This window comes from Rhynchophorus ferrugineus, unplaced genomic scaffold (genome assembly GCF_030347505.1).
Source record: "Rhynchophorus ferrugineus isolate W39M unplaced genomic scaffold, kcgeb_rfMv2 rfM1, whole genome shotgun sequence".
Lineage (NCBI taxonomy): Eukaryota > Metazoa > Arthropoda > Insecta > Coleoptera > Curculionidae > Rhynchophorus > Rhynchophorus ferrugineus.
The window spans coordinates 79,379,476-79,404,982 of NW_027472580.1; the positions used below are offsets into that span (position 1 = coordinate 79,379,476).

General features: G+C 33.1%; 1 protein-coding gene across 3 annotated transcripts; it reads right to left on the minus strand.

Annotated features, from left to right (window-relative positions):
• Window positions 1-25,238, minus strand: SPARC (Secreted protein, acidic, cysteine-rich). 3 transcript variants are annotated; one of them, XM_076394838.1, is made up of 8 exons: window positions 25,109-25,238; window positions 4,440-4,539; window positions 4,223-4,379; window positions 4,049-4,164; window positions 3,844-3,990; window positions 3,575-3,777; window positions 379-526; window positions 1-325 (listed from the first exon to the last, which is right to left on the minus strand). In XM_076394838.1, exons 2-8 carry the CDS (start codon window positions 4,512-4,514, stop codon window positions 263-265), a joined length of 909 nt encoding a protein of 302 aa, XP_076250953.1. In that variant the 5' UTR covers window positions 4,515-4,539; window positions 25,109-25,238; the 3' UTR covers window positions 1-262. The 3 variants fall into 3 exon arrangements, with proteins under 3 accessions (XP_076250953.1, XP_076250971.1, XP_076250962.1); XM_076394856.1 differs by lacking the exon at window positions 25,109-25,238 and adding an exon at window positions 9,807-9,914; XM_076394847.1 differs by lacking the exon at window positions 25,109-25,238 and adding an exon at window positions 9,718-9,845.
• Window positions 25,239-25,507: the final 269 nt, after the last annotated feature.

The window sequence follows — 25,507 nt, forward strand, 5'->3', positions numbered from 1 at the left end:
TTTTATTCCTAACACGTATCGTAAAATTTATTGGCAAATATTAACTAAGGCAGTGTTTTAAGTGTATGTACGTCAAACTCTTATATAAAAATATTAATTTTAAAGCTCTTAGTGACAATAACGTAAGCAATTGACTTGTAAGAACAATAACCATTCTGTTATGATATGGTAAATTATTCTATTAGAAATAATATTAGCACCTTTATATTCAGTAATATTATAGTATTAAAGTACTTTAAACAAACTAATTACACATCATTGGTTACTGGTTTTCTGGTTCTCCTGACTCGTTGGCCAAATCGTCACATTTGTCCCCAATTTCATTCTAAAAGTTAATAAATCATCAAAAATTCTTCATATAAACGAAGTATTTATTACCTCATCAACTTCCAGACAGTTGGCCCATTCTTTCGCTGTGATTCTGTGATCATTATCAGAATCGCAGGAGTTTAAGAATGGCGAGATGCAATGCTCCAATGCCATTAATGGGGCCCGTATTGGGAACAGTTCGTGACGAGAGATGTGTCTAAAAAGTAAACATAAAAAAATATATAAAAATGGTAGATGCGCTGGGTACACCTATTACTACAACGTCCCATCAACAAGTCATTGGAATCGGTAAAAGAAAAAATATATCACAGCAGCCAAAGGTAAAAGGGGGATAAATAACAATATTATAATTAAAACAAATGATTGATTTTAACAAACTAGTGCCAAGGTGTAACAAACCATTAATTAAATGACAAGCAAACCAAAAAAAAATCGATCGAAAAATCGGCTGTGAAATGCTGTTTCAAATTATGATCGATAGTCGTTTCTGCACTGAATAGTGACAGGTGATGAAAAGTGGATTTATTTTGAAAATCCTAAGCCTAAAAAACAAGGGTTATCACCTGGCGAGGCCGGCTAAACGCCGTTTTGGTCACAAGACAATGCTCTATATTTGGTGGGACTAGAATGGCGCGATATATTACAAACTGTTGAAATCTGGTGAAACAGTTAACAGTTAACGCTACCGAAAACAAATAATCAATTTAAACCTTGCATTGATCAAAAAACGTCCAGAATGGGCCCGAAGACTCGTGTCAAATGTGGGTAAAAGTGATTTTACAATATTATATACACCGTCTTATAACGCAAAACCGGTTAAAGAACCGTTGAAAGCAGTTGGATGGGACATAACAAATCAATTGAAAAGTCGCCGGCCTACCATAGTAAAACATTTTTTGCATTTTTTTTTATTCAACATAATTCCCTTTAAAGGTGATACACTGATTATAGTGACCATCCAACTTTTCGATACTATTTTTGTAGTACGATTTGTCCTTTTCTTCAAAATAAGCCTCAGTTTCGGCGATCATTTCCTCATTCGACAAAAATTTTCTTACCAGCGAGCAATCTTTTGAGATCTGAGAACAGGAAATAGTCACTGGAAGCCAGATCTGGAGAATACGGTGGATGAGAAAACAATTCCAAGCCCAATTCATGGATTTTTCCCATCGTTTTCACTGACTTGTGACACGGTGCATTATCTTGGTAAAGCAGCACTTTCTTTTTCTTCAAATGCGGCCGTTTTTCGGCGATTTCGTCCTTCAAACGGTTCAATAATGCTACGTAATAGTCGCTGTTGATAGTCCTGCCATTTCATGGTAGCCAATGAAAATTATTCCATGCGCATCCCAAAATACAGACGCCATAAACTTGCCAGCGGACTGTTGCGTTTTCCCACGCTTTGGAGCGGATTCATCATGTGCAGTCCACTCGGATGACTGTCGATTGGACTTCGGAGTGAAATGATGGAGCCATGTTTTATCCGTTGTCACATATCGACGCAAAAACTCGGATTTATTACGCTTGATCATCTTCAAACACCATCAACTCGTCGTTGTTTTTCGTCAAAAGTGAACTCGCGCGGCACCCACTTTGCACAGAGCTTTCTCATACTAAAATATTCGTGAATGATATGATGTACACATTCAGTTGATATCATTAGAGTGTCTGCTATTTCGTTCAGTTTCAATTTACGATCATTCAAAATTATTTTGTGAATTTTTTTAATGTTTTCGTCTGTAACAACCTTCTTTGGTCGTCCACTGCGTTCACCGTCTTAACTAATGATCCGACCGCTGTCACATTTATACACGCATCTTTTGAGGGTTAGGGCTAACGGAAAAACAGATGGATTTAATTCTAGTAGCGCCATCTATGCGTTAGGCCGGGGACTTTCCAAATGACCTGTTATTATCACACCTGCCGTAAATTAGTAAATGGCTCGATGAATGGTTTTGCAGAAGGTTTAATCAACTTAATTCTTAAATTGCAAATATTAGTCATAAATGACACCCTAAAAATAATAGCTAACATTCAATAAATTCCTGAGTCCTCCTTTTTAAGACAATTTATAGAAATAATTATAAAAATTTAGAAACATAAAAGGAAGGAAAGACACTCTAAAGACAGGAAAGAAAAACGTATGAAATGTACTATTGGATTAAACATCTTTTTAAGAATGTTTCAGAACAGTGCAACTATTTCAAATATAACGAGAGGCAAATAAAGTACGAAGAAAACGTATCCTGCATTGTAAAATGAGCAATGTTCGTTTTATATTTCCGCTTGTTTTAGAATAAGACTATTCAAAAATGAAAATGCTTTTGGTTCAAAAATAAATTATTCAAATTCATCCGTTTCATCATCCATAAAAAGTACCTCTAGCTATAGAAATCTAATAAAATTTAATATTTTCGATTTCATTTTATAATTTTTTCAGATCTGTTAAATGTAAAAATACAAACAATTTAGCTGTTTGTATATTGTAAATAGTGATAACATTGCTACAATTGTGATTTTCATGGTATTCTTGCTGAAATTGGTGCAAAATTTCTTATTTGCAACAATTTGAAAGTAAAACATAAGTTGCATTAACTTAGCATGAAGATAACGGACCCGAGCACCGCATCTATATTGCCACTCATATTCAGTTAAGTAGTGAGAATGGCATAATGATTATTAATAAATCAATGACTTTTGCTGTGCCTGGTTTGGCGGAAGCCCATAAAGCTTATAGACGACTGCTATTTTTGCTCGCCTTAGTCCATAAGAGCCAAATTAGCATAAAAAAGGAACAGTAAAAAGCACGAATCCTCCAACTGTTCAACATTCAGACAATTACCAGTACCTACTCTACCCATATTTACGAGTTGGAAGTAGAACATGACGAAAGTATGGAAGAACTCGGCTAGTCTTGAACATTTCTTGAACCTGATTTTGAAGACCCGTTTTTTTCTTTAAAACAAAAACTTTGCCCATCACAAAAACCAGAGTACATAAACATTTTTTCTTTGTCATAGGCGCTTTTCTTAACACAAAACTAGTAAGACATGATTCACAAAGTTAGTGAGACAACAGGAGACATTTAATTTTTTACTGAGTTCCATCAATTGTGCAACATAAAGAAAACGCCAACAAATACATGCGCACTAGCGTGGATCGAGGCATTCAACACTAGTAGAAATATATACAATGTACGATATCCATATATAATTTATTATAAAAAGGGGTAAATATTAAATACCTGTCTGGTGGATGTCCATCCAAATCGCAGAATTTCCACATGGCAGCGTTAGTCCATCTCCTGGTCATGTTAGATTCGGCTTCTCTTTCCAGTTCGAAATATTTCGGTGACAGTTCGTGACGATCAGCCAAATCGCGCATAACGTTGAATAGCCAGTCGCGCATACGTCTGGGGAAGTCGGCCATTTCATCTTCTTTGCATTTCTAAAATATTTACACCCATTAACACTCAATCATATAAGGACAGATATGTTGAAAATAATCACCGACCGGCATCTCTCTGCAGCTTCCATAGTATTCAATGTGAATATGGACGTTGCTTTCCTTAGCACACCTCGAGTCTTTGTTACGACACCAGCATCTTTGCTGATAGACTGAGCAATCGGATGGCCAGGTCTCATTGGCATTAGAACAAACCTGAAACAATTCATGTTAAAAACGGTATTCCTGAAAGATGGCGAGGTTAGCTAGTTACCTTGCGCCTGGATTCGGTTTCTTCTGGGCATGTCTCGATACAAACACACTGAGGATCTCCTTCTTTGTCCAGCTCGCAGACCATACCGGCGCCACATTGTACGTCAAGACATGGATCTAGAACATCATTAATATCAAATATAGAACGCTAATGGGTACGCATCATATCCAGTACCTATTACGGGAACTCTATTATCGATGAGGTCGTCTCCAGCAGCCATTGGTGGATGTCCACCGGCTTCCTCGGCCACTGAACCCTCGTTGCTTTCCACTGCTATAGGCTTGTCAGTGGTGACGACTGGTTTGGGTTTCCTGTACTTCTTATGTTTCTTCTGGAAAATAATAAAATATGACGAAATGAGAACAAGTCCGATACTTTTTCTCGCACTCACAATTTTTCCTTCGGCATATGTGTCTGTAACGAGAACCGTTAACAGCACAAGTGCGGTCACGTACAAGAACTTCATTTTGTCTGGAAAAACCCAGCCCAATCTGAAACAAAAAATAAATATTACATCAAATATAAGTCATCAATTCAGTGCATATTTTAGGTAATTGTACAATCGGTATGTGACTAAAAACCTTCGAGCTAATCCAGATTCCCGACTATCCAATTATCAGTGACGGACTTATTACGACAACAATCCATTGTATCAAAATATATGGTAAAACCTGGCAGTAAATAAACTGATAAAAGCTCTATTACATTTTTGATTGAGTATTTATAGAGATGTTTATAAAAATTGCTTAATTTAATATATATTCTGGTCATTTCGCACACTAAAAAAACATTTATTAACAAAATTGGTAGAACATATGTTAATCCAAATATTTTCCTTAATTTTCTATTTTTTTCCCATTTTTTTCTGGAAGCATGATGAAACCGTGTTCGTAAAACGATGTTGATTTAGCTTGGATCGATTATCAGGCTTCGAAACCGTACGAACCGATGCTCTATCGATCTAAACTAGTGATATTCAGAAAGCGTTAGTTATATTTTCCATTCGAGCTGCAACAGTATGTGTTTTACAACTTATGCAAAAGGATGACTTTGCATCTGTAATTCCCTATTGTGAACTTCTATTCGTCATTACGCCTTTTTGCAACAATCGGTAATACAATTTACTCAAGTGACATCGATGGACCTCTGCAGCAATAGTTTCAATCGATTTTACCAACTCATAAGACATTATACCTTGCAGATCCCACCATATGCACAGCAACTGTTCACAGACAGACATGCAAAGACTTTTTATGCTGGAGATTGTCGTGGTATTAGGCCTATAAATTAATTTTAAAGCATTTAAAACAGATGGTGTTACATGTATTAAATCGCATCGGGTACATTCGCGTCGATAACCTCACTAAAATTATTCACTTTCCAGTATGTATCATTTTGTCGAAGTGTGAACAAAAATGTTTTCAATGCGTTGAAAACGTCGGAATTTATACCGAGTAAGTATTTTACTCATCTTATCATCTTTAAGTTTTATTTAAAGTATCTTTTTTACTTCAATTTTAAGGACATCGAATGATGTGTGAAGCTTATGCTCCATTGATTTCAACAATACTGGTTTCGGAATTTAAAAAGTGGTGATTTTGACACCGAAGAGCGTTGTCGAGAAAAACGAGGATTTGAAGACATCAATAGATTATGATCCCTGTAAAATGCAAGAATAATATGGAGAATTGCTGGAAGTAACACGAGAAACCAAACGCTTGGGGAACGTGGGAATTATCCAAACGCTTCGATATTTTATACCGCATTTAGGACATTTAGGAAAACTCTTCTACATTGCTTGGCAAGCCATGATGTCACAGTGATTAAACATTTCATAATTATAGTCTATGTATTTATTAAAAACTAAATCACTCTATAATAAAAAAAGGAAAAAAAGGAAAAAAGAAAAAAAGGAGGAAATAATTTTTATTTGATATAGAGCAATATTAAAACCATCGGATTTAACAATTAGATTAGGTTATTTTACAGGCTTTTATATAGATATATGTTTAGTGTGACATATGAAATATTACAGGTAAACTATTTAATTAAGGGTTTTGTTTATAGTCTTCAATAGTGCGGAGTACCGGAGAAAGCAAAAATCGCTTGAAACTGTGAAAAGAATGATCCCAAACAGTAAACCTGTAGATAATCTTGAAAAAGAATCTGTTTGTTTTGTCCAAGGCTCACTAAAATACGAACGTAACAATCGAAAACAGAAAAAAACTATACAAAACGAATTGTTACTTATTATATATCGCAGTCTATATATCCGAAAACTCGAATGAATAATGCTTAGAAAATTTAAATATAAAATAATAATAATATAATACTCACTACATACGAAAAATATACGAATATAAACGAATATATACGAAAAATAAAATAATACTCACAGAAGAATTTAAATATGTGTTTTTATCATGGTACGGAATCGATAGACCAAATCACAAAAAAAACAATGTTATTTATACCAATAACCAAAGCAATTGCTAAATTTATCAACATAACTTTCAATCAAATGGTAATACATAAAAAAAGTTCAAAAAAAATTCATTTTTTCAAAATTCATGCTCCATACAGCAGAATGGATCGTTATTTGTAACGTCCCAATATTTGGCTGACAAGAAAATAAAAGTATTGTTATTTAATGAGCTCAAGTTCAGTCAGAAGAAAAAATTGATAAAAATAAGACTCGTAAGAAACATTACCAGCTAAAAAATTGAATATGAACCCAACAACTTTCTTATGGCCTCAGTGATGAGAAAACAATTGCATGTAGAAATTATCAGATGGTTAAAAAATAATAATTTTTGAAACCGAATCAATTATATAACGATTTTATTCCAATTTAAAATTTAACATCGCATTAGATCGCATGGGAAATGGAGTAAAATAATGTTTGTTTGGGTAGTAAAAAGCATTAGGAAAGAACAAACAAATCTTTATACAACATAAATGTTAATCATCAGGTAGGTTAATCGCATCGCGTATATTAGCTTTTTCTGTAAAATATGTGATATACACTACCGTTCAAAAGTTTCTTATTAATTATAAGTAATTGTCCCTTATTTTGATAAAAGAACAGCACACGTGTTTTATGGCCGAAAAGATTACTATACTACAGTGTCAATTAAGGCCACAAAACAGCTGAAAAAGCTAATAAATAAGAAACAAAATCAAGGAATTAACATAGTTGACTTAACACTTCGTTCCAAATAGATCTGCCACATGAAAAATTTACTGTCAAGGAAGTAATATAAACAATACTTAAAGAAATCAATGCTAAAAAAGCTCCTGGTTTTGACCTAATTATGCTATGCTAAGACTTAATTACTTTCCTAGCACTTGGAAACTGGCTCAAATCATTATGGTTCTTAAAACTCGGAAAAAATGAGAAGACGTCTCCTCTTATCGTTCTATAAGCCTGTCATTTTTAAAGTTTTTAAAAAACTATACATTAAGAGACTCAAAATAATCGCAGAAGAGAGAAATATTATTTCAGACCATCAATTTGGCTTCCGTAATAAAAACGGAACAAAAGAACAAATACATAGATTAGTCAACCAAATTAACAAAAAAATCGGGCCTTCGACAAGGTGTGGCACACTGGACTGCATGTTAAATTGAAAAAGCTTTTGCCGCATTCGCACTTTCAACTGCTGAAATCGTACCTCACACACAGACATTTTATTGTCAATCAGAATGACGAATACACTGACCTACACCCAATATATTCAGGTGTTCCGCAGGGCAGTCTTCTTGACCCTTTGTTATATCTATTGTATACAACTGACCTACCGACCTCAAGAAACACTACTGTTGCAACATATACTGATGATACAGCGGTTTTATCATCCCACGAGGATCCAATATGAGACACCAGAAACCTCCAACTTCATCTTAACAAAGTCGAATTGTGGTTGAAAACGTGGCGTATCAAACCAAATGAGACAAAATCTACCTATGTGACATTCACCCTTTGTAGAAGAACATGACCCTCAGTAAAACTGAATAATCATGAACTTTCCCAAGCAGACAACGTTAAATATCTGGGAATGCATTTTGATCGACGTTTGACATGGAAAAAAACATATAGCGACAAAATGCAAATAGCTTGTGCTTAAACTAAACTAAATGTATTGGGCGTAAATCTAAATTATCATTAGATAACAAGGTTTTGCTGTATAAGTCAATACTTGGCCCATTTGGGCCTATGGTATTGAACTATGGGGTATTACTAGCAAATCTAACATAGATATCCTCCAGAGGTTCCAGAATAAAGTGTTGCGAGTTATCGTCGATGCCCCATATTACGTGTCCAACAAACTGATTCAGCACGATATCCCCCGTTAGAACCCATAACGAGTGTGATTTGAAGTGTTAGTGCGAAGTACTCTGAAAGACTGTTAGTGCATCCCAATGCACTCGCCAAACAGTTAAATGTGCGCGATAACAGTGAAGTGCATAGGCTCAAACGCAAACTACCATACGAACTGATTATTAGACAAATAGAGTGCGATTTAATAATCTCTAGAATAAGTTAGAATAGTCCTTAGAATAAATTAAGATAGACTATATATAAGATAATTAGATAAGATAGATTATAAGTTGTACAGCAGATCACTTACTGAAGTGAACTCCTACATGTCAGGATGGTTATATTATATAACGGAAATCATATAATGATATTTATTGCCCACGGGCAGATTGTTGACGTTCTAAGAAATGAATTTAAAAAAAAACGGCGTCAATTGTTGATTTCTTAGAATTGGCGGTCTTTGCTTTTATACTTAATATCTTAAATATTACATTTTCAAAAACTAATGGTTTAGAGTTCATTGTACTTTGTGACGTTCGTAGAATAGTTACAACAGTTCATAAGAGCATAAAATGCAAAAAGGAAAACATTTATCTTGAACAGCGGACTACTAACTGTAGTTTAGAGTCAGGAAGGATGTGCCAAATTGTTGAGAAAAGGTCGGAATTTCATGTAAAAGTGCATATTATATTCTTACACGAAAACGAGCAACTGAAGGAAATCAAGACCGGAAGAGACCTGAAGATGTTTCTTGTAATGTTATCGAAACAATTCGAAATTCGATTATTTTAAATGAAACATGACAAAAGCCAGTTTCAGTTACAACTATAAAGAGACAGGTATTGTCTGCTGGTGTGGGATAATGCGTAGCAGCTAAAAAAACGGAAACTAATACTACTCATCGGAGAAATAGAAAATAATATAAGTCTAAATTTCAAATTTTTGTATCTAATATATTTGGATATATTTTGATCGTAACGTGAAGCGTGTTTAAAGTTGGCGGAAACTTAATGAAGAAATCTATCTGAAAATACCTTAGGAAACTGCGAATTCTTCTACAAAAAAAATGACAGGTGTTCCTAGACGAAAACATTTTTTAATTTATGAAATGCTTATCACAACAAGTGAAGAACCGATGCCCATCAAGCTCAGCACAGCTGTGGGAATACTTAGGAAGCGAATTGAAGATACTAAAATTTAACGAAAAATGTATTCAACATTTTTTATTTGTACTAAATATATTTAACTAACTTTAACTATATGTTACTCTAAGGTTTGATTGAAATCTAAGATGTGAGTGTAATAAATCATGGCTAATCAGTTTTATTGTTGTTCTTTTAAAGATTACCTTATTGTTTACAAACTTTCGCACGGTACTGTATACGACAGAACTCGATTCTGACTACTTTTATTCCAGTTTTTTCGCGGAAAACTTACCAACCGAAATATTAGACAGCGTCCATTTTTAACGCAAACTGTTCAAGAAAAATACCGCATCGAGGCAAAACTATTTCAGGCCGTTTTACGATCACGAATGTATAAACTTTACGTTTGCCGTCTGTTATTACAGTGCATGACATCATGATTGCTACACACACGTACATATGGAGCGCATTTTCAAAATTAACCACGGCTACTGTACACTCCGAAATTGAAAACTCCTATTAAAAGTGCGGCACGTTCGTTAACAGCTGACTTCTTGCGATGACAGTAACGCTTGCTTTTCGATGTAGAGTTCAACAGTTCATTAAATATAAAACGAAGCCATATATTAGGACCTAGAGGTCAGATAAGCGTGCCATTTATTCTCTATGGTCAGCAAATAGCATCGTGCAAATTTATTACACATATATTCTTTTAATTTTATCAATTTAAAGCTCATAAAATACTGAACGACTTTAGATTGATTTGATAATAGATTCAACAACATTTTATGATTGCTTCCATTTGACAATCATCAGTAAAGAAACTGATAATAAACTGTCACTGGAATGTTTACGATATCTGCAAACCATCCTAGTTTTGACCTAATTACTGGAAGAATCTTGGAAGAGCTCTCAGGAAAGTGTATCAAATTAATAACATTCATATTTAAAGCTATGCTAAGACTTAATTACTTTTCTAGCACTTGGAAAGTGGCTCAATCATTATGATTCTTAAACCTCGGAAAAAATCAGAAGACGTCTCCTCTTATCGCCCTATAAGCCTGTCATTTTTAAAGTTTTTAAAAAACTATACATTAAGAGACTCAAAATATCGCAGAGGAGAAAAATATTATTCCAGGCCTTCAATTTCGCTTCCGTAATAAACACGGAACAAAAGAACAAATACATAGATTAGTCAACCAAATTAACAAAAAATTAAATTTCTTACGATGACAGTAATGATTGCTTTTCGATGTAGAGTTCAACAGTTCATTAAATATAAAACGAAGCCATATATTGGATCTAGAGGTCAGATAAGCGTGCCATTTATTCTCTATGGTTAGCAAATAGCATCGTGCAAATTTATTACACATATATTGTTTTAATTGTATCAATTTAAAGCTCATAAAATACGGGACGACATTAGATTGATTTGATAATAGATTCAACAACAGTTTATGGTTGTTTCCATTTGACAATCATCAGTAGTTTTTAATTATATTTCTTATACTATCATTTTAACAAAACAATAATATAAAATTAAAAGAAACTGATAATAAACTGTCACTCGAATATTTACGATATCTGTAAACCATGTAAGACGATTTGTTTTTTTTTATTGATACTTTAGAGTCTCCAGTCTTTTTACCAACTAAGGTTTATCTGGACTGGACCTACTGTTTAACATGGGTTCCGAATCACCGCCTTCGTAGTTAATCCTACCACCTTGCGAGTAACCAACTTAGATATCATCCCAGAAGATATCCAGTCTTTCTAAGCCTGATAGCTAGCGTGATTGGAATAATACTCCTTGTCAGATTTTCTCCAGAAAGATTCGAACCTATGACTATTACAAGAGTAGAATGACCGTCCTGTCACCTTGACTACTGCGACAACCAAGCCGGCAACGATTTATTAATTTTCTTGAGATGCGGGAGAGAAAACAAGGTTGTAAATGAAATACAATTTATTTTCTCCCTTCCTTGAGTAAATTAATACCCAAAGACGAGTTATTTAATTGATAATAAAGAATACTTCAGTTTCGGCGATCACCTCTTCATTCGACGAAAATTTCGTCCGAGCGAGCATTCTCTTGATATCTGAGAACAGGAAATAGTCACTGTGGGCCAGATCTGGAGAATACGGTGGATGAGGAAGCATTTCGAAGTCCAATTCATGGATTTTTGCCATCCTTTCACTGAATTGTGACACGGTGCATTATCATGATGAAGCAGCACTTTCTTTTTCTTTAAATGCGACCATTTTTCGGCGATTTAGTCCTACAAACGGTCCAATAACGCTATGTAATAGTCGCTGTTGATGGTCCTTCCTTTTTCCAGGTAGTCAATGAAAATTATTCCAAGCGCATCCCAAAATACAGACGCTTTAACCTTTCCAGCTGACTGTTGCGTTTTCCCACGCTTTGGAGTGGGTTCATCGTGTGCAGTCCACTCGGATGACTGTCGATTGGACTTCGAAGTGAAATGATGGAGCCATGTTTCATCCACTGTCACAAATCGACGCAAAAACTCGGGTTTATTACGTTCGATCATTTTCAAACATTGCTCCGAACCATCAACTCGTCGTTGTTTTTGGTCAAAAGTGAGCTCGCGCGGCACCCACTTTGCACAGAGCTTTCTCATACCCAAATACTCGTGAATGATATGATGAGCACGTTCAGTTGATATCTTTAGAGTGTCTGTCATTTTGTGGATTTTTTTATTGTTTTCGTTGGTAACCTCTTTGGGTGTCCACTGTGTCCACCATCGTCGGTGCTCATTTCACCATGTCTAAACTTAACATACCAATCCTTGATGGTTGATTTTCCTTCTTTGCCAAGTTATTGCTTCAACTGTATTTTTTCCCTTCAAAAACCCAAATTTTACAACACGCGAAATTATTTTTTATCCATTTTTTTCACAATAACAAAAGTTGGTTACTCAAAATCCTATAATTCAAAAACTAATGATCCGGCAGCTGTCAAATTTATACAAGCATCTTTTGAGGGTTAGGGCTAACTAAAAAAATATATGGATTTAATTCTAGTAGCTATGTCACAGCCTGGGGACTTTTCAATTAACCTGTTATAAATATTTAACATTAATTAAACCATTAAAACAAATAAAACGATGGATGTAATGAACAGATAGCTAAATATTCGAGAGCGAAAAGGTCATATCCTAAAGTACCTTATCTACTTCAATTCTGATCTGAGCTGGAGACAGTATAGTTCACTGTTCTTCTGTAAAACATAGTGTCTATGTGATAAATGCTTTTAACAAATCCAAATTTATTTTTAACAAATTTTAAAAAAGTTCCTTCATAAATTATTATGAATGTATTTTAAAAAAACGACTAGAATAATATAACAAAATAATAACAGGTATTTCACAATTTATGGAAAATTATTTCAATTTAATTAGAAGTTTTTGTGACAAATTTACAAATCGTTTCAACTGGCACTTAATTCAAAATATATTTAATGTCTAAAGTAACTTCCTGTCGACCCAATAATTTTATGAATAATACTTTACGAACCGACATCCGTATAAAAAAACTTCAATTATTAATACAAAATGACACAACCAATAACAGATAACATATGTAACTTACATCACGTCTTAAAATAACTATAATAAAATATTATTTCGACAATGTCTAAGGATATTTAATCAAATAATAAAAAAAAATTAACGGAATATTTATTCACACATTTTAACCAATATAAACAGAAACCACACAATATGAGTAATAAAAAAAAATTTACAATGAAAATATTTAAGATTTTAAAATGGGTGATATTTGAACAATATGCAGCAATGCACGAGTTTTACACAGGACCTAGTTTTGGTGCGATAATAAATAATCAGAAAATGTGGGTAGAAAAAATCGCGTGTACCAGTTATAAACCAGGCGTCTAATCAAATCCCATTAATTCCCTAAAAATAGCAGGCCTTCGAAGTTACCCAGCATTCGACTATTTATTGGTCTGTACGAGAATGTACAGAAAAAAACCGTAAAACTGTTTTTGTTTTATTACAAGGATAGACTAAAAAGTATTAGTTGTTTACATTCTCTTTGATCAGCGATATCTATTGGCGAAAATGTGAAATATTAATGTAAACAATTGTTAAGCAACGTAACCGATCTGTTAAATTCGACTATTTTAATATTTCTCTATATAAAATAATTGTTTTCCATTTGGTTATTCATTGTCTAGTGTCTATTTTCAAGATTAATTACTTTTGTTATTTGATTTGGAGAAATATGCTGCCGATCAAATACTTTTAGAAACTTATGGTGATGCTGCTCCGTCATATCCCAACTGTCTGCTAGCACAGCCTGGATAACCCAAAAAAAATCGAGGACAATGAATTGCAAGACTTATCGAATGAAAACGCAGCTCAAAATCTGAAAAACTTTCAGGCTGCTTAGCAATTGATGAACCAACAGTTTCCAGACGTTTAGATACGATGAAAGATATATAAAAATATTTTTAACAGAAAAATTGAACCGACATCAAAAAATAAGTAATGAACACCCTAATAATAAAAAAATTATGAAACTTAGATTTTTAACACAAAAAATTTTTTAAAATAAAACATGTACATAATAATCGTAATAACTGAATAAAAATAAACAAAAACCTTATTTAACCTATCTTCTACTTGTATTTTCTATTCTACTATATAGACTACTATCAACTGACTACATCGAAGTCGGTGCCGAACCCAAAGTTATATTAATTTAAGATTTGTTTTGCTGGTAATTTAATTTTTTGTATATGTCTCAAAATTATAATATTATTTTTGTATTTTTTGGGCCGACTTCAAAGTAGTCACTTGGTAGTAGTTAAAATATTATTGTAAATAGATGAATAGGTTTAAGTAGGTATTAAGCTAAATTGTGTGTATATAGTAGAATATAAAATACGTGTAATAATAAATTAGGTTAAATAAGGTTTTTGTTTATTTTTATTTAGTTATTACAACGATTTTCATGTACATATTTTATTTTAATTTTTTTATATTAAAAATCTAAGTTTGATTAATTTTTAATTTTTATTGAGTTCCTTATTTATTTTTTGAAGTCGGTTCAATGTTTTTGTTAAAAATACTTTATTTTTCTCTTTTTAGATAATTGCTCAATACATTACGCAGCTATTTGATTTTATATCACTACATAGTATAAAACAAAGTCGCCTTTTCTGTCCCTATATCCCTATGTGCGCTTAAATCTTTAAAACTACGCAACGGATTTTGATGCGGTTTTTTTCAATAGATAGAGTGATTCAAGAGGAAGGTTTATGTGTATAAAACATGCATAATATACTAAGGCAACATTGCTAATTTTAGAGGTTTCTAACGTGATGTCGTAAATTAACCTATTTTTTTAGGCTTATTTAGCAATTAGCAAAAACGCTGCCTAACCCTACGAGTTAGATCAAATTAATGTACTACAGTATTGTACACCATAAAAAGGTCTACAAAAAAGTCCGTGATGGTATATGTTTATCTTTTAGGGATAACCCACATTAACCATTTTAATTGTTTACTTTTTACGTGAAATTACTTTAGAAAATGGCTTATTTACGAAGCTATTTTAAGCAATACGGCATTAATCCTTATCGAATTAAGTACCTTAAATACAGTGTGCAATTAATATAGATCAATATGGTTCCTTACAGCATGTAAATTAAACAAATATTTTCGGAGATATTACAAATTTAAAATTTGCGTTTAAAAATGTGTAATGTAATAAAAATTGTATGAATTTAGATATCAAAGATAGCAGGAAATCTTCATAGTAAGTATAGGGGAAGAGGAATTGTTTTACTCCAAATTTAATGCGTGCAGGCCAAGGGCAGTAATGAATGAACCAAAAATACTGGATCGATTTTAGTCATGTTTTCATTGAGTGACATAGGCATATATATTTTATGCCCGTGCAAAGTCGGAGCAGGCCGCTATGTTTTTATATACAACGTTCATATTTTTTCTGTAGTGTATTTAATTTAGTATCAGCATTGCACCCGTGCGAAGCCGAGGCGGGTCGCTAGTTAATTTAATATTACAATGAGTAGGCCAAGTAAAGGTGGAAAAATAGAAATAAAGAAAAAATAATTGAAAATAAGGAGCGCTTCAGGCCCCGGGGTCCGCTACCTGGCCTAGGTGATTTGACAAATGTTCTAACAACAACAAAAAGTTATTGTCCACGCCGGGAATCGAACCCACGACCTTCGTTTGGATGCTAAATGTTTTAACCAATACACCATAGAAGCAGTTTTCTACAATATTTCTGCGAGGTCTTATATGCTATAGTGAGTGCTTAAAAAGCAAACTGAATGGCTTTTGTACTGATTTTGACTTCCGATTTTCTGTCACATCAGCTCAACAATAATATTATACCAAAATATATGATTATTTTAGATAAAAAATATGTGAAAACTTGCTTCCAATGGGACCACCTCGACAATGGGACCACCTCGGAACATACATTAAAAAATATATATACAGCCGAACATAGAATCTCCTCATTTTTCGAAGTCGGTTAAAGAAGGAAAATAGCTACTACACGAATTGATGAAAATGTTATTTTGAACTGTTTCAACATCGCGGTTTCGTTACTTGGTGAGCAAAAAAGAAGACTTTCCGCTCAAGCTTTTACTACGTAAAAAGCTGGTGTAGGAGAAACATCCACATCGATACTATAATCAACAACATATAATCAGCGTATCACCCTTGAAGGAAATTATGTTGAATAAAGAAAACTAATTTTGCCAAAAAATATGTTTTACTATGGTAGGCTGGGGACATTTCAATTGATCTGTTAGCTAGACGCAGTGCATGCTTAAGTGACGTGTTTGTTAATAAAGACCTGTATTTTGATTTTATAAACTTCAATGTTGAATATGCACTTTGACAAAGATAGGTACTGCCCATCATTGAACCCTCATTGAACATTGAACGTTCAACAAAAAGCTTAAAAAATTAAATTCCTGATTCCGTTCTACCCTTATAAAAGGTGTCGGATTGCAGATGACACAGTTCTAGTTGATAATCAATCTTCACACTTTCAACTGCTATCGTTAATAGACGAGTGAAGAGTGCTATATCACCCTCATTTGAAATCTGCGTATCGCTCAAATTTCATAAATTATCCATTCTGGACAAATTCAGTTTGCTTCTAAATCCATTCGCATGACCGTACTTGTTGACTATATTATGTTTTTGTAACTTTAATTTCAATTTGTTCAAGTATTGCGTCATATCAGTTGAATCAGAGATTAGAGAATGCCATAGCAACCAGGAACTGAGGATCTTGCATTTTATTTCTTCTTTATCATTTAATTCCTGAATGTAATAATAAATCTCCATAGGTTGAATCAATTTCATTCAAAAAGTCTTTAAATTTTCTATTCATCTACAACTTTCATAGTATTCATTTGATGCAAAAATTTTGTACATAAAGCTTCTTGATGAATATTGCGGTGGAAGTCACTGAGAAATCAATGTCTATTTTGTTTTAAAAGTCCAGCCAATCCTGTCACTGTCTCTTCCATATCATTTGCCCATCAGTCACAATACAAGAACATTTACTAAATCCTCCGTACTCCATAACAGTTTCGATAACCGCTTCAAATATATAATTGCCTTTAGTTTTTCCAAGTAATGGCACTAAATCTAGTATTTCCTCCGTGATTGTAAAATTTTTCGAAAATCAATGTATAAAAATTAATGGTCGGTACTTTCATAAAAACATATTGAATAGTATTCGCAATCTACAAAACGATCACATATACTTTTCGAAATATAATCACCTATGTCATCTATTCGTCGCGCCACTGTTTGATGAAATAATGCTAAGGATTCAAGCTTTTTCGCCAAATTCGACTGCATGAAGAGTATAGTCATTGCAACTGCGCATTTTTTATTAAAATTACATCACTAAACGGTTTCTTAGTTATGGCTAATTGTAATGAGACTCCCTATGAGGCAGCCAAACTTTGTTCGTTCGCTGTACTTACTTTAGAAAACATACTTGTTTGCTGTATTAGTTTTGTATTTTGTTTTTGTACTCAGCTACCATAGGTATTCTTGCTTCACTTGCTTCAATGTTTTTATACATTTTCTTCATGTAAAGAAGTATAGTGTCGCTTAAGATCATATTCTTTACTTGCAGAAAATATTTGTATACAAATCAAACACTGAATTATATTGTTATTGTTAGAAATAAAATAGTCCAATTCCCATTTCTCATTGTGAATTCTCAACCGTGAATTCGGTTTTCTTCACTTAATCTCCGCTTTTCAATAGAGATAAAAAAAAACTTGTTGCGGGATATGGTTTGGACAGATCTGCTTTAGACGAAAATATAATAAGAGTCACACAATAGAAATTCAAAGTACACTGAATGTCATTTGTCACATTTCTGAATATCAAATCTTTCGTGTTCTACAAGCATACGTACGTCTTCTTTAAACTGACATTATATTTTTAAAATCCGCAAATACGGCCATAAAATGAACAAAATGAAAGATATTTAATTACAAACTGCAAAATTAGTATCGGTTTACAGTACGAAATATAAAAACGTTAAAAATATATGGTTTACGGTTTGAACAAATAATCTGATTAAATCTTTAATATCTACTAATATTTCTATATTTCTAAAACGGCAAACTAATGCGTGGAGCTAGCGTGTTAAGCGTGCTTATACGAAAAAGTCTAAACCGCCTACAAATATGTAAGAATTCTTCATAAAGAAAGAAATGAATATCTGTGAGCATGGGCAATAAGGTCAATATCAAAGCATCGATTTTGAACGAATAATCTTAAAATAACCTTCTCAGCAATTATTATATTCTTATATCCCGAAATATAAATAAAAAGGCGGATAATCATTGTGTTCAATAGTAACAATAAATAAATTATTATAAAGAGAACAGATTTTTTTAATTTAATGGTGTGTCTTCATCGCATTTTAGTTTATTGCAAATAAAAATAACACATTTTTTCTGAAAAAAATACGCGATACTGATATATGTAACCCAATATATCGACTCAAGATTATATTGTAAATTAAATCCTTAACATTTCACAGAAATACGTTGAGGGGTTGATTGATTTGATTTGATTTGATTTTTGATTTGATTGTTGATTTTTAAAAGCATCCAATCGGTCAATCTGAATCGGTGAAGTACCATCTGGGTGTAAAGTTAAATTAGAAGAATCACATTAGACGAAAAGCTGAGCCGATGACACTCGAAATAAAAAAATTGTACTGATTAGTCGGAAGATATTCCCAACTTGATCTAAGATCCAAGAGTTTGGTTTATCAGTCAATTATAAAGCCTATTTATTATTACCAATGTTTATTGTTACGTAAAGGAAGAACTGCACGATACCTAAAATTTCCCACAAAAATATAACCACTGGACGGCGAACAGAAAAAGTTTAAAACGTTTTTTTTTTCTATAAGTTTTACGTTTAACTTTAGTTTAATTAGTAATTAGGGAAATACATACTAACATATTTATCCCGCACTCGTCTTGAATGTATATAGATGCAGATTCAGTAGAGAAATAGTAACAGATTGATTTGTAAATTAAGACTGTGCTAAGCATATGTATGTAACATGTAATAAACATGAAAAAACGACATAGTAGTACAAACTCTTATTTTATTATATATGACCCATTAATATTATAATGCGGTTAAATCAGTTAAAAAGAGTTTATCTCTTGAAGATAAACCAAATAAAATCACCTGTTCTTAGAAACCAACGCTCCAGTGATATAGTATATTTACCAGTGATCTATATTTAATTTATTGACATATGACATGTTATCTAAAAAATTATTGTGGTTGAATCCGAAGCGCTAACAATTATAAACACAAGAAGCTGGCCGTGCCCTCTAATAATCCTGTACCGAATCAGACATAAAATATTTTTAAGAAAAAAATTGAACCGATTTCAAAAAATAAATAAGGAACTTACTAAAGACAGATTTTTAACACAAAAAAAAAACGTTTTAAAATAAAATATGTACATAATAATCGTTATAATAACTAAATAGAAATAAACAAAAAGCTTATTTAACTTATTTACTACACGTATTTTATATTCTGCTATATACACACTATTTAGCTTAATACCTACCTAAACCTATTTATCTATTTACAATATTATTGATATATTGTGTGTATATAATAGAATATAACATACGTCTACTATGTAGCAGATAGTTTAAATAACTTTTTTGTTTATTTTTATTTAGTTATTACAACTATTATTATGTACATATTTTATTTTAAAACATTGTTTTGTGATAAAAATCTAAGTTTGATTATTTTTTACTTTAGTGAGTTTCTTTATTATTTTTGAAGTCAATTCAATTTTTTTGTTAAAAATATTTTATTTTTCGCTTTTTAGTATTAGATATTTACTCAACAAATTACGCAGTTATTTTATTAAGTATTACAATGGATAACCCAAGTAAAAGTACAGCCCGTATCAGGAAAAATAGGAATAAAGAAACAATAATTGAAAATAAGGAACGTTTCAGGTCCTAGGATCCGCTACCTAGTCTATGTTATTTGACAAATGTTTCTATCAAACTAGAACAAAAAATGTTGCTGCCGTGTTAGGAATCGAACTTGCGACCTCCGCGTGTGATCTTAACGTTGGAACCATTACACCAAAGAAACAGTTGCCCACAATGTTTCTACGACTTATCATATACGGTTAGTGCTTATGAAACTGAATGGATTTTACACTGAACTACTTCTGATTTTTTGTCACATCACTTCAGCAATAACATTATACACAAATATCTGATTATTTTAGATAAAAAAATGTGAAAACATTGTACGTGTCTTTGAAATTTGAGGTTTTCCCTTGAATTTTGAAAATCGGCCCATAATTGACGGAGAAATACATTAAAAAAATATATATACAGCCAAAGATATACGTTTGAGATCCTCCAAAATCACTTGACTTTGGCCCAAATCATGATAATTCACTCAACGATTATGAACATCATCTTCAAACTCCCTCATTTCGAACGTCATTTTTCAAAACAATATTTAATGTAACTTCTTTGCATATTCTTTCCTTAATATTGAAGTCGCAAAAGACAGTTTTGTGGTCGAATGATTATATGTTCTTAAATGTATATGCAGATGGTTGTTAATATCTCTTTCAGGACGACTGCTGCGACTGCCGTGTATAGACAACCTAAAATTCACCAGTAAGGAACCAGCAGTTGGTAGAGCGCGGACATTAAAACTATGCGATCAGAGGATATTATAAGACACCATAAGTTCATAGGAAATTAATAATTAAAAAGTAAATGTTTCTGTTCCTGCCTAAACCTTAAGGACATGTAATATTTGTTAATCAAATAAATCATAATAATACATTCATTACAGGTTCTCTCAATCTAAAGGGAAAAAATCCACTTGCTATTTTTTGTCAACGGTACTAGTTTAATGACTTGATTTTACATTGCAACCAACAATATTTTTGACTATTAAAACAGCATCTAATGCACGACTATTTTGCATTCTACCGTTTTATAACATTACGTAACGTAACACATTAAAATAATTTAATTGCGCTTTGTGCCCAGATGTTTTTGTTAGCTATATAGAAATATACAAAGGGTTATATAATGTTCATTAAAATATCGATATATATACTTGATAGACTCGATGAATCAACTCGATATTACCAAATCATCGTATACATCTTCGGAGCGGGCTCTGATAGTAAAGTTCTCCTAATCAGTTTATCCTATCTAACCAAGCACGTGACAGCTGACTGAACAATCGATAAGAACTCTGGTTTTTTATGACCTGTTGAATAATTTAAAAACCAGAAACACGGTAGGGTTAATGGGAGTATTTCGGTGCTTGTGAATCTCAAAACTCTCTCGATATTTTATTTTCTCAAAATAGCCCTGTTAAGTGGTTAAATCTGCGACTGTATTAAACTGTGTCGATACCAGATCGTTGATATTCTTTTAACCGTTACTGATCATTCTCCCAATTTTTCGTATGTACACTTTCCCACACTTACAGCGGGTCTTGTACAACTTCAGCTCAACCCTTTTAGCTTTGATGTTAAGGAGCGCTCTGAGACTGAGACTGTATAGTTCCAATATAACTTTGATGTCTTCAGTAGCCTTTGAATATCGTCTATTTTTTTCTAGGAGCAACGAGAGAACTGCTAAGGAAACTTTTACCGTGTATTTATATTGTCCTTGTTTACGTATTTGTATACGTCAAGCTATATCCATATAAATTAAGGAAGGTTAATTTTTAGGATGGATGAAGACGTGATGTAGCATGCAAATTCCCACACTACCGGTGATTCCGTTAATGCACGTGATGATATCAATTGAAAAACCTATTTATCGAAGAACTTTTACTCGAAGAGGTACATAAACGCACTCTTGTCGAGATTAATAAACAAAGTAAAATTGAAAATCGGATTTGAAGAAAGGGCTAGATGAATGAATTATATACTGCTTTGGGAAGAGTTTAGTGCCTGGGATATTATTATAAACTGGTTTTTAATAGATCTGAAAGAAATATCAGTTATCCTTTTATTTGAGTTAGTACAGAGTACAGATATGATATTTTTGTAAAGTATAAACAAGAAATATTGGAAGTTCAATAACAAGTTCATTGGTTTCTTAACTCTGCTTATTTTTACTGTTTGTTCTTTTTCGCACACTAGTTAATTATTAGCTACTTCCATGTATTTTGAGATTTGAGAGGAAGTACCAATGTAAACAACTAGTAAAGAATATCATGTCTCAATAACATTTCTCTACATAAAATAACACATCTAACAAGTCAATTGAAAAGTCCCCGGCCTGACATATAGATGACGCTACTAGAATTAAATCCATATGTTTTTTAGTTATACCGAACCCTCAAAGGATGCGTGTATAAATTTGACAGCTGTCGGATCATTAGTTTGTGAATTATAGCATTTTGAGTCAAGCAACTTTTGTTATTGTGAAAAAAATTGATAAAAAGGAATTTCGCGTATTGATAAAATATTGCTTTTTGAAGGGAAAAAATACAGTTGAAGCAAAAAGTTGGCTTGATGCCAAGTTTCCGGACACTGCCCCAGGAGAGTCAACCATCGAGGATTAGTATGTTAAGTTTAGACATGGTGAAATGAGCACCGAAGACGATGAATGCAGTGGATGCCCAAAAGAGGTTGTTACAGACAAAAAAATTTAAAAAATCCACAAAATGAAAGGAACGAAATAGCAGACACTAAAGATATCAACTGAACGTACACATCACATCATTCACGAATATTTGGGTATCAGAAAGCTCTGTGCAAAGTGGGTCCCGCGCGAGCTCACTTTTAACCAAAAACAACGACGAGTTGATAATTCGGAGCAGTGTTTGAAGATGGTCAAGCATAATAAACCCGAGTTTTTGCGTCGATATGTGACAATGAGTGAAAAATGGCTCCATCATTTCACTCCGAAGTCCAATCGACAGTCATCCGAATAAACTGCACGTGATGAAACCGCTCCAAAGCGTGGGAAAACGCAACAGTCGGCTGCCAAGTTTATGGCGTCTGTATTTTGGGATGCGCATGGTATAATTTTCATTGACTACCTTGAAAAAGGAAGGACCATCAACAGCGAATATTACATAGCGTTATTGGACCATTTGAAGGGCGAAATCGCCGAAAAACGGCCACATTTGAAGAAAAAGGAAGTGCTGCTTCACTAAGACAATGCAACGTGTCACAAGTCAGTGAAAACGGTGGCAAAAATTCATGAATTAGGCTTCGAATTCTTTCCTGATCCACCATATTCTCCAGATCTGGCCCCCAGCTACTATTTCCTGTTCTCAGATCTCAAAAGAATGCTCGCTGGGAAGAAATTTTCGTCGACTGAAGAGGTATCGAAAACTTCCTCATCCTCACTTTCAGTTACTAAAACCTTATCTCACAGATAGACATCTTATCATAAGACAAGATGATGAACACTAAATTACGTACGGTAGTGTATTAGGTCCGATATTGTAACTCCTATATAGCTGAACTACAGAAACCACTACTATGGCAACATATACAAACGACAGTCGGAAGTCTTAGTCTATACACACTAATTAAAATACAATTGTTGAAAACATTGCCTACCAAATCGACACATATAACTTTTATCCTGCGTGGAAGACCATACCCACCAGTGAACGTCAATAACTGTCAACTCCTACAGGTAGAGCAATACCAAGGCATACTTGCAAAACCAAAGCAACTTTTACTTAAATTATATAAAATATATTGACTTATCGGACGCAAATCCTCAATGGAATATGGAATTCAACTATGAGGTACTGCTAGCAAGTCAAGTCAAGATGTATTTATCATTCAACGGTTCCAAAATAAACTATTGCGGGTATGATTGTTGATGTTCCATAAAATATCTCTAATACAATACAAAATCTAAAGTGTGATACAGCGCAATATCCTTTTAAAAAACATAAGAATTAGATTTTAGAGTGCTTGTTTTCTTTGTACAAGTAGTGTGTACTTGTATAGGAAGGGTGTTAGTACCCCCAATGTGCTTGTTTTCAACTAAATGTTTGATATAAGAGTGGAGCGCGTAGCCTAAAACCTTTAACGTCATCCGATTTGATCAATGGACATATATAGACTTCAGAATGAATAATGAATTCTGCAAAGAAAATAACTTAATAAAGTGGTTTTCTACATGCCATATATATTAATTATCAAGACCACCAAGGGTAATAACACTGATACTAATACGGGTAATTTTTTTTAAATCATATCGAAAAAAATAACATTACTAAAACGTATCAAATATCTCAGTATTCAGCTGTCCCAATATAAGAAAAAAACGAACATATTTTTTATCGCAAACCCATCCATTGTGTCATCAGCAGGAAGTTGTTCCCGATAAACTGTTAGCAAACTGAATCGACAGACGACCTTGCTACATAACATACATACACATATGCAACACATTTTCTCCGCGTATCTGCAAAACCGAAAGTCGTCGGTATAAACAAATGGACATCTGAATTTAGGTGACCTCAATCAAGTTCCTTATCGGACGAAATTTTGTCAACAGGGTCAAAAAAGTTTATCGGCTCTTTTTTTCTCCTCGATAGACTGACCGTAAAAAGAATTTTTAGCTTATGCGAAGACCGTAAAAAGAATTTTTAGCTTATGCGAAGTTATTTTATTAAAACGAAAAATTCCGTTGGAGACAGCAGTCTTACAAAGTAATTTGGCCCCAATATGTAATATTAAATGTTTACATTGACGAGACAGACTGTTTATAACATCTGCACCTATAGAAAACACATTGGAAGTATACGCGACGGCTGAGTTTTATTAAACAGATTAATTAATATATATGGTCAGTCTGTCTAAAAAAGGCAAACACGATCAATTCAAAATTAATTGAAGCAAGTAAAATATTTACACCAAAAGTACATTAATAAACTCCAAAAAGAACAAAACTATAAAACATATCAAACTATAATTACAAAAACAAATTGGCATTAAAGCTCAAAACCTATCACTCACCGCAAAGCTCTCAGATCCCAACACCAGCAACCACAAAGTCAAATCTCGGACTGAGATCAGCATCAGCTTAAACAAAAAGCGTTTGCTTTTACATTTTGCGGCAATGCCAATTCTCCGCGGTAGAAATCGGGATACAGCAGGAAGATCAAAATCTTCGAAAATTCTAGACCTTTATTAAATAACAATTTGTTTATAGCGTAAAGATTCTCGGAAACATAAAATATAAGACAAACTAAAACAGCCCCAATAACATTCACTGAAAAAAGTTTGTACGAAACCTTTAAAATTTAAATAATTATTGAAAAATAGTATTGTATAGTACATTTTGTTTATTTCATTCAATTCTTTTAATGAAAATACCTCAACGTCTATTTCAACGTAGTCAAAACACCAATTGAC

Bases quoted from the DNA above. Each gene is read 5' to 3' on its own strand.
- SPARC (XM_076394838.1), bottom strand. From the start codon at position 4,514: ATGAAGTTCTTGTACGTGACCGCACTTGTGCTGTTAACGGTTCTCGTT. The intron at 4,165-4,222 runs GTACTGGATATG...ATGATGTTCTAG, and splicing joins TAATAGAGTTCCCGTAATAG to ATCCATGTCTTGACGTACAA. The intron at 326-378 runs GTAATAAATACT...ATTAACTTTTAG, and splicing joins ACTGTCTGGAAGTTGATGAG to AATGAAATTGGGGACAAATG.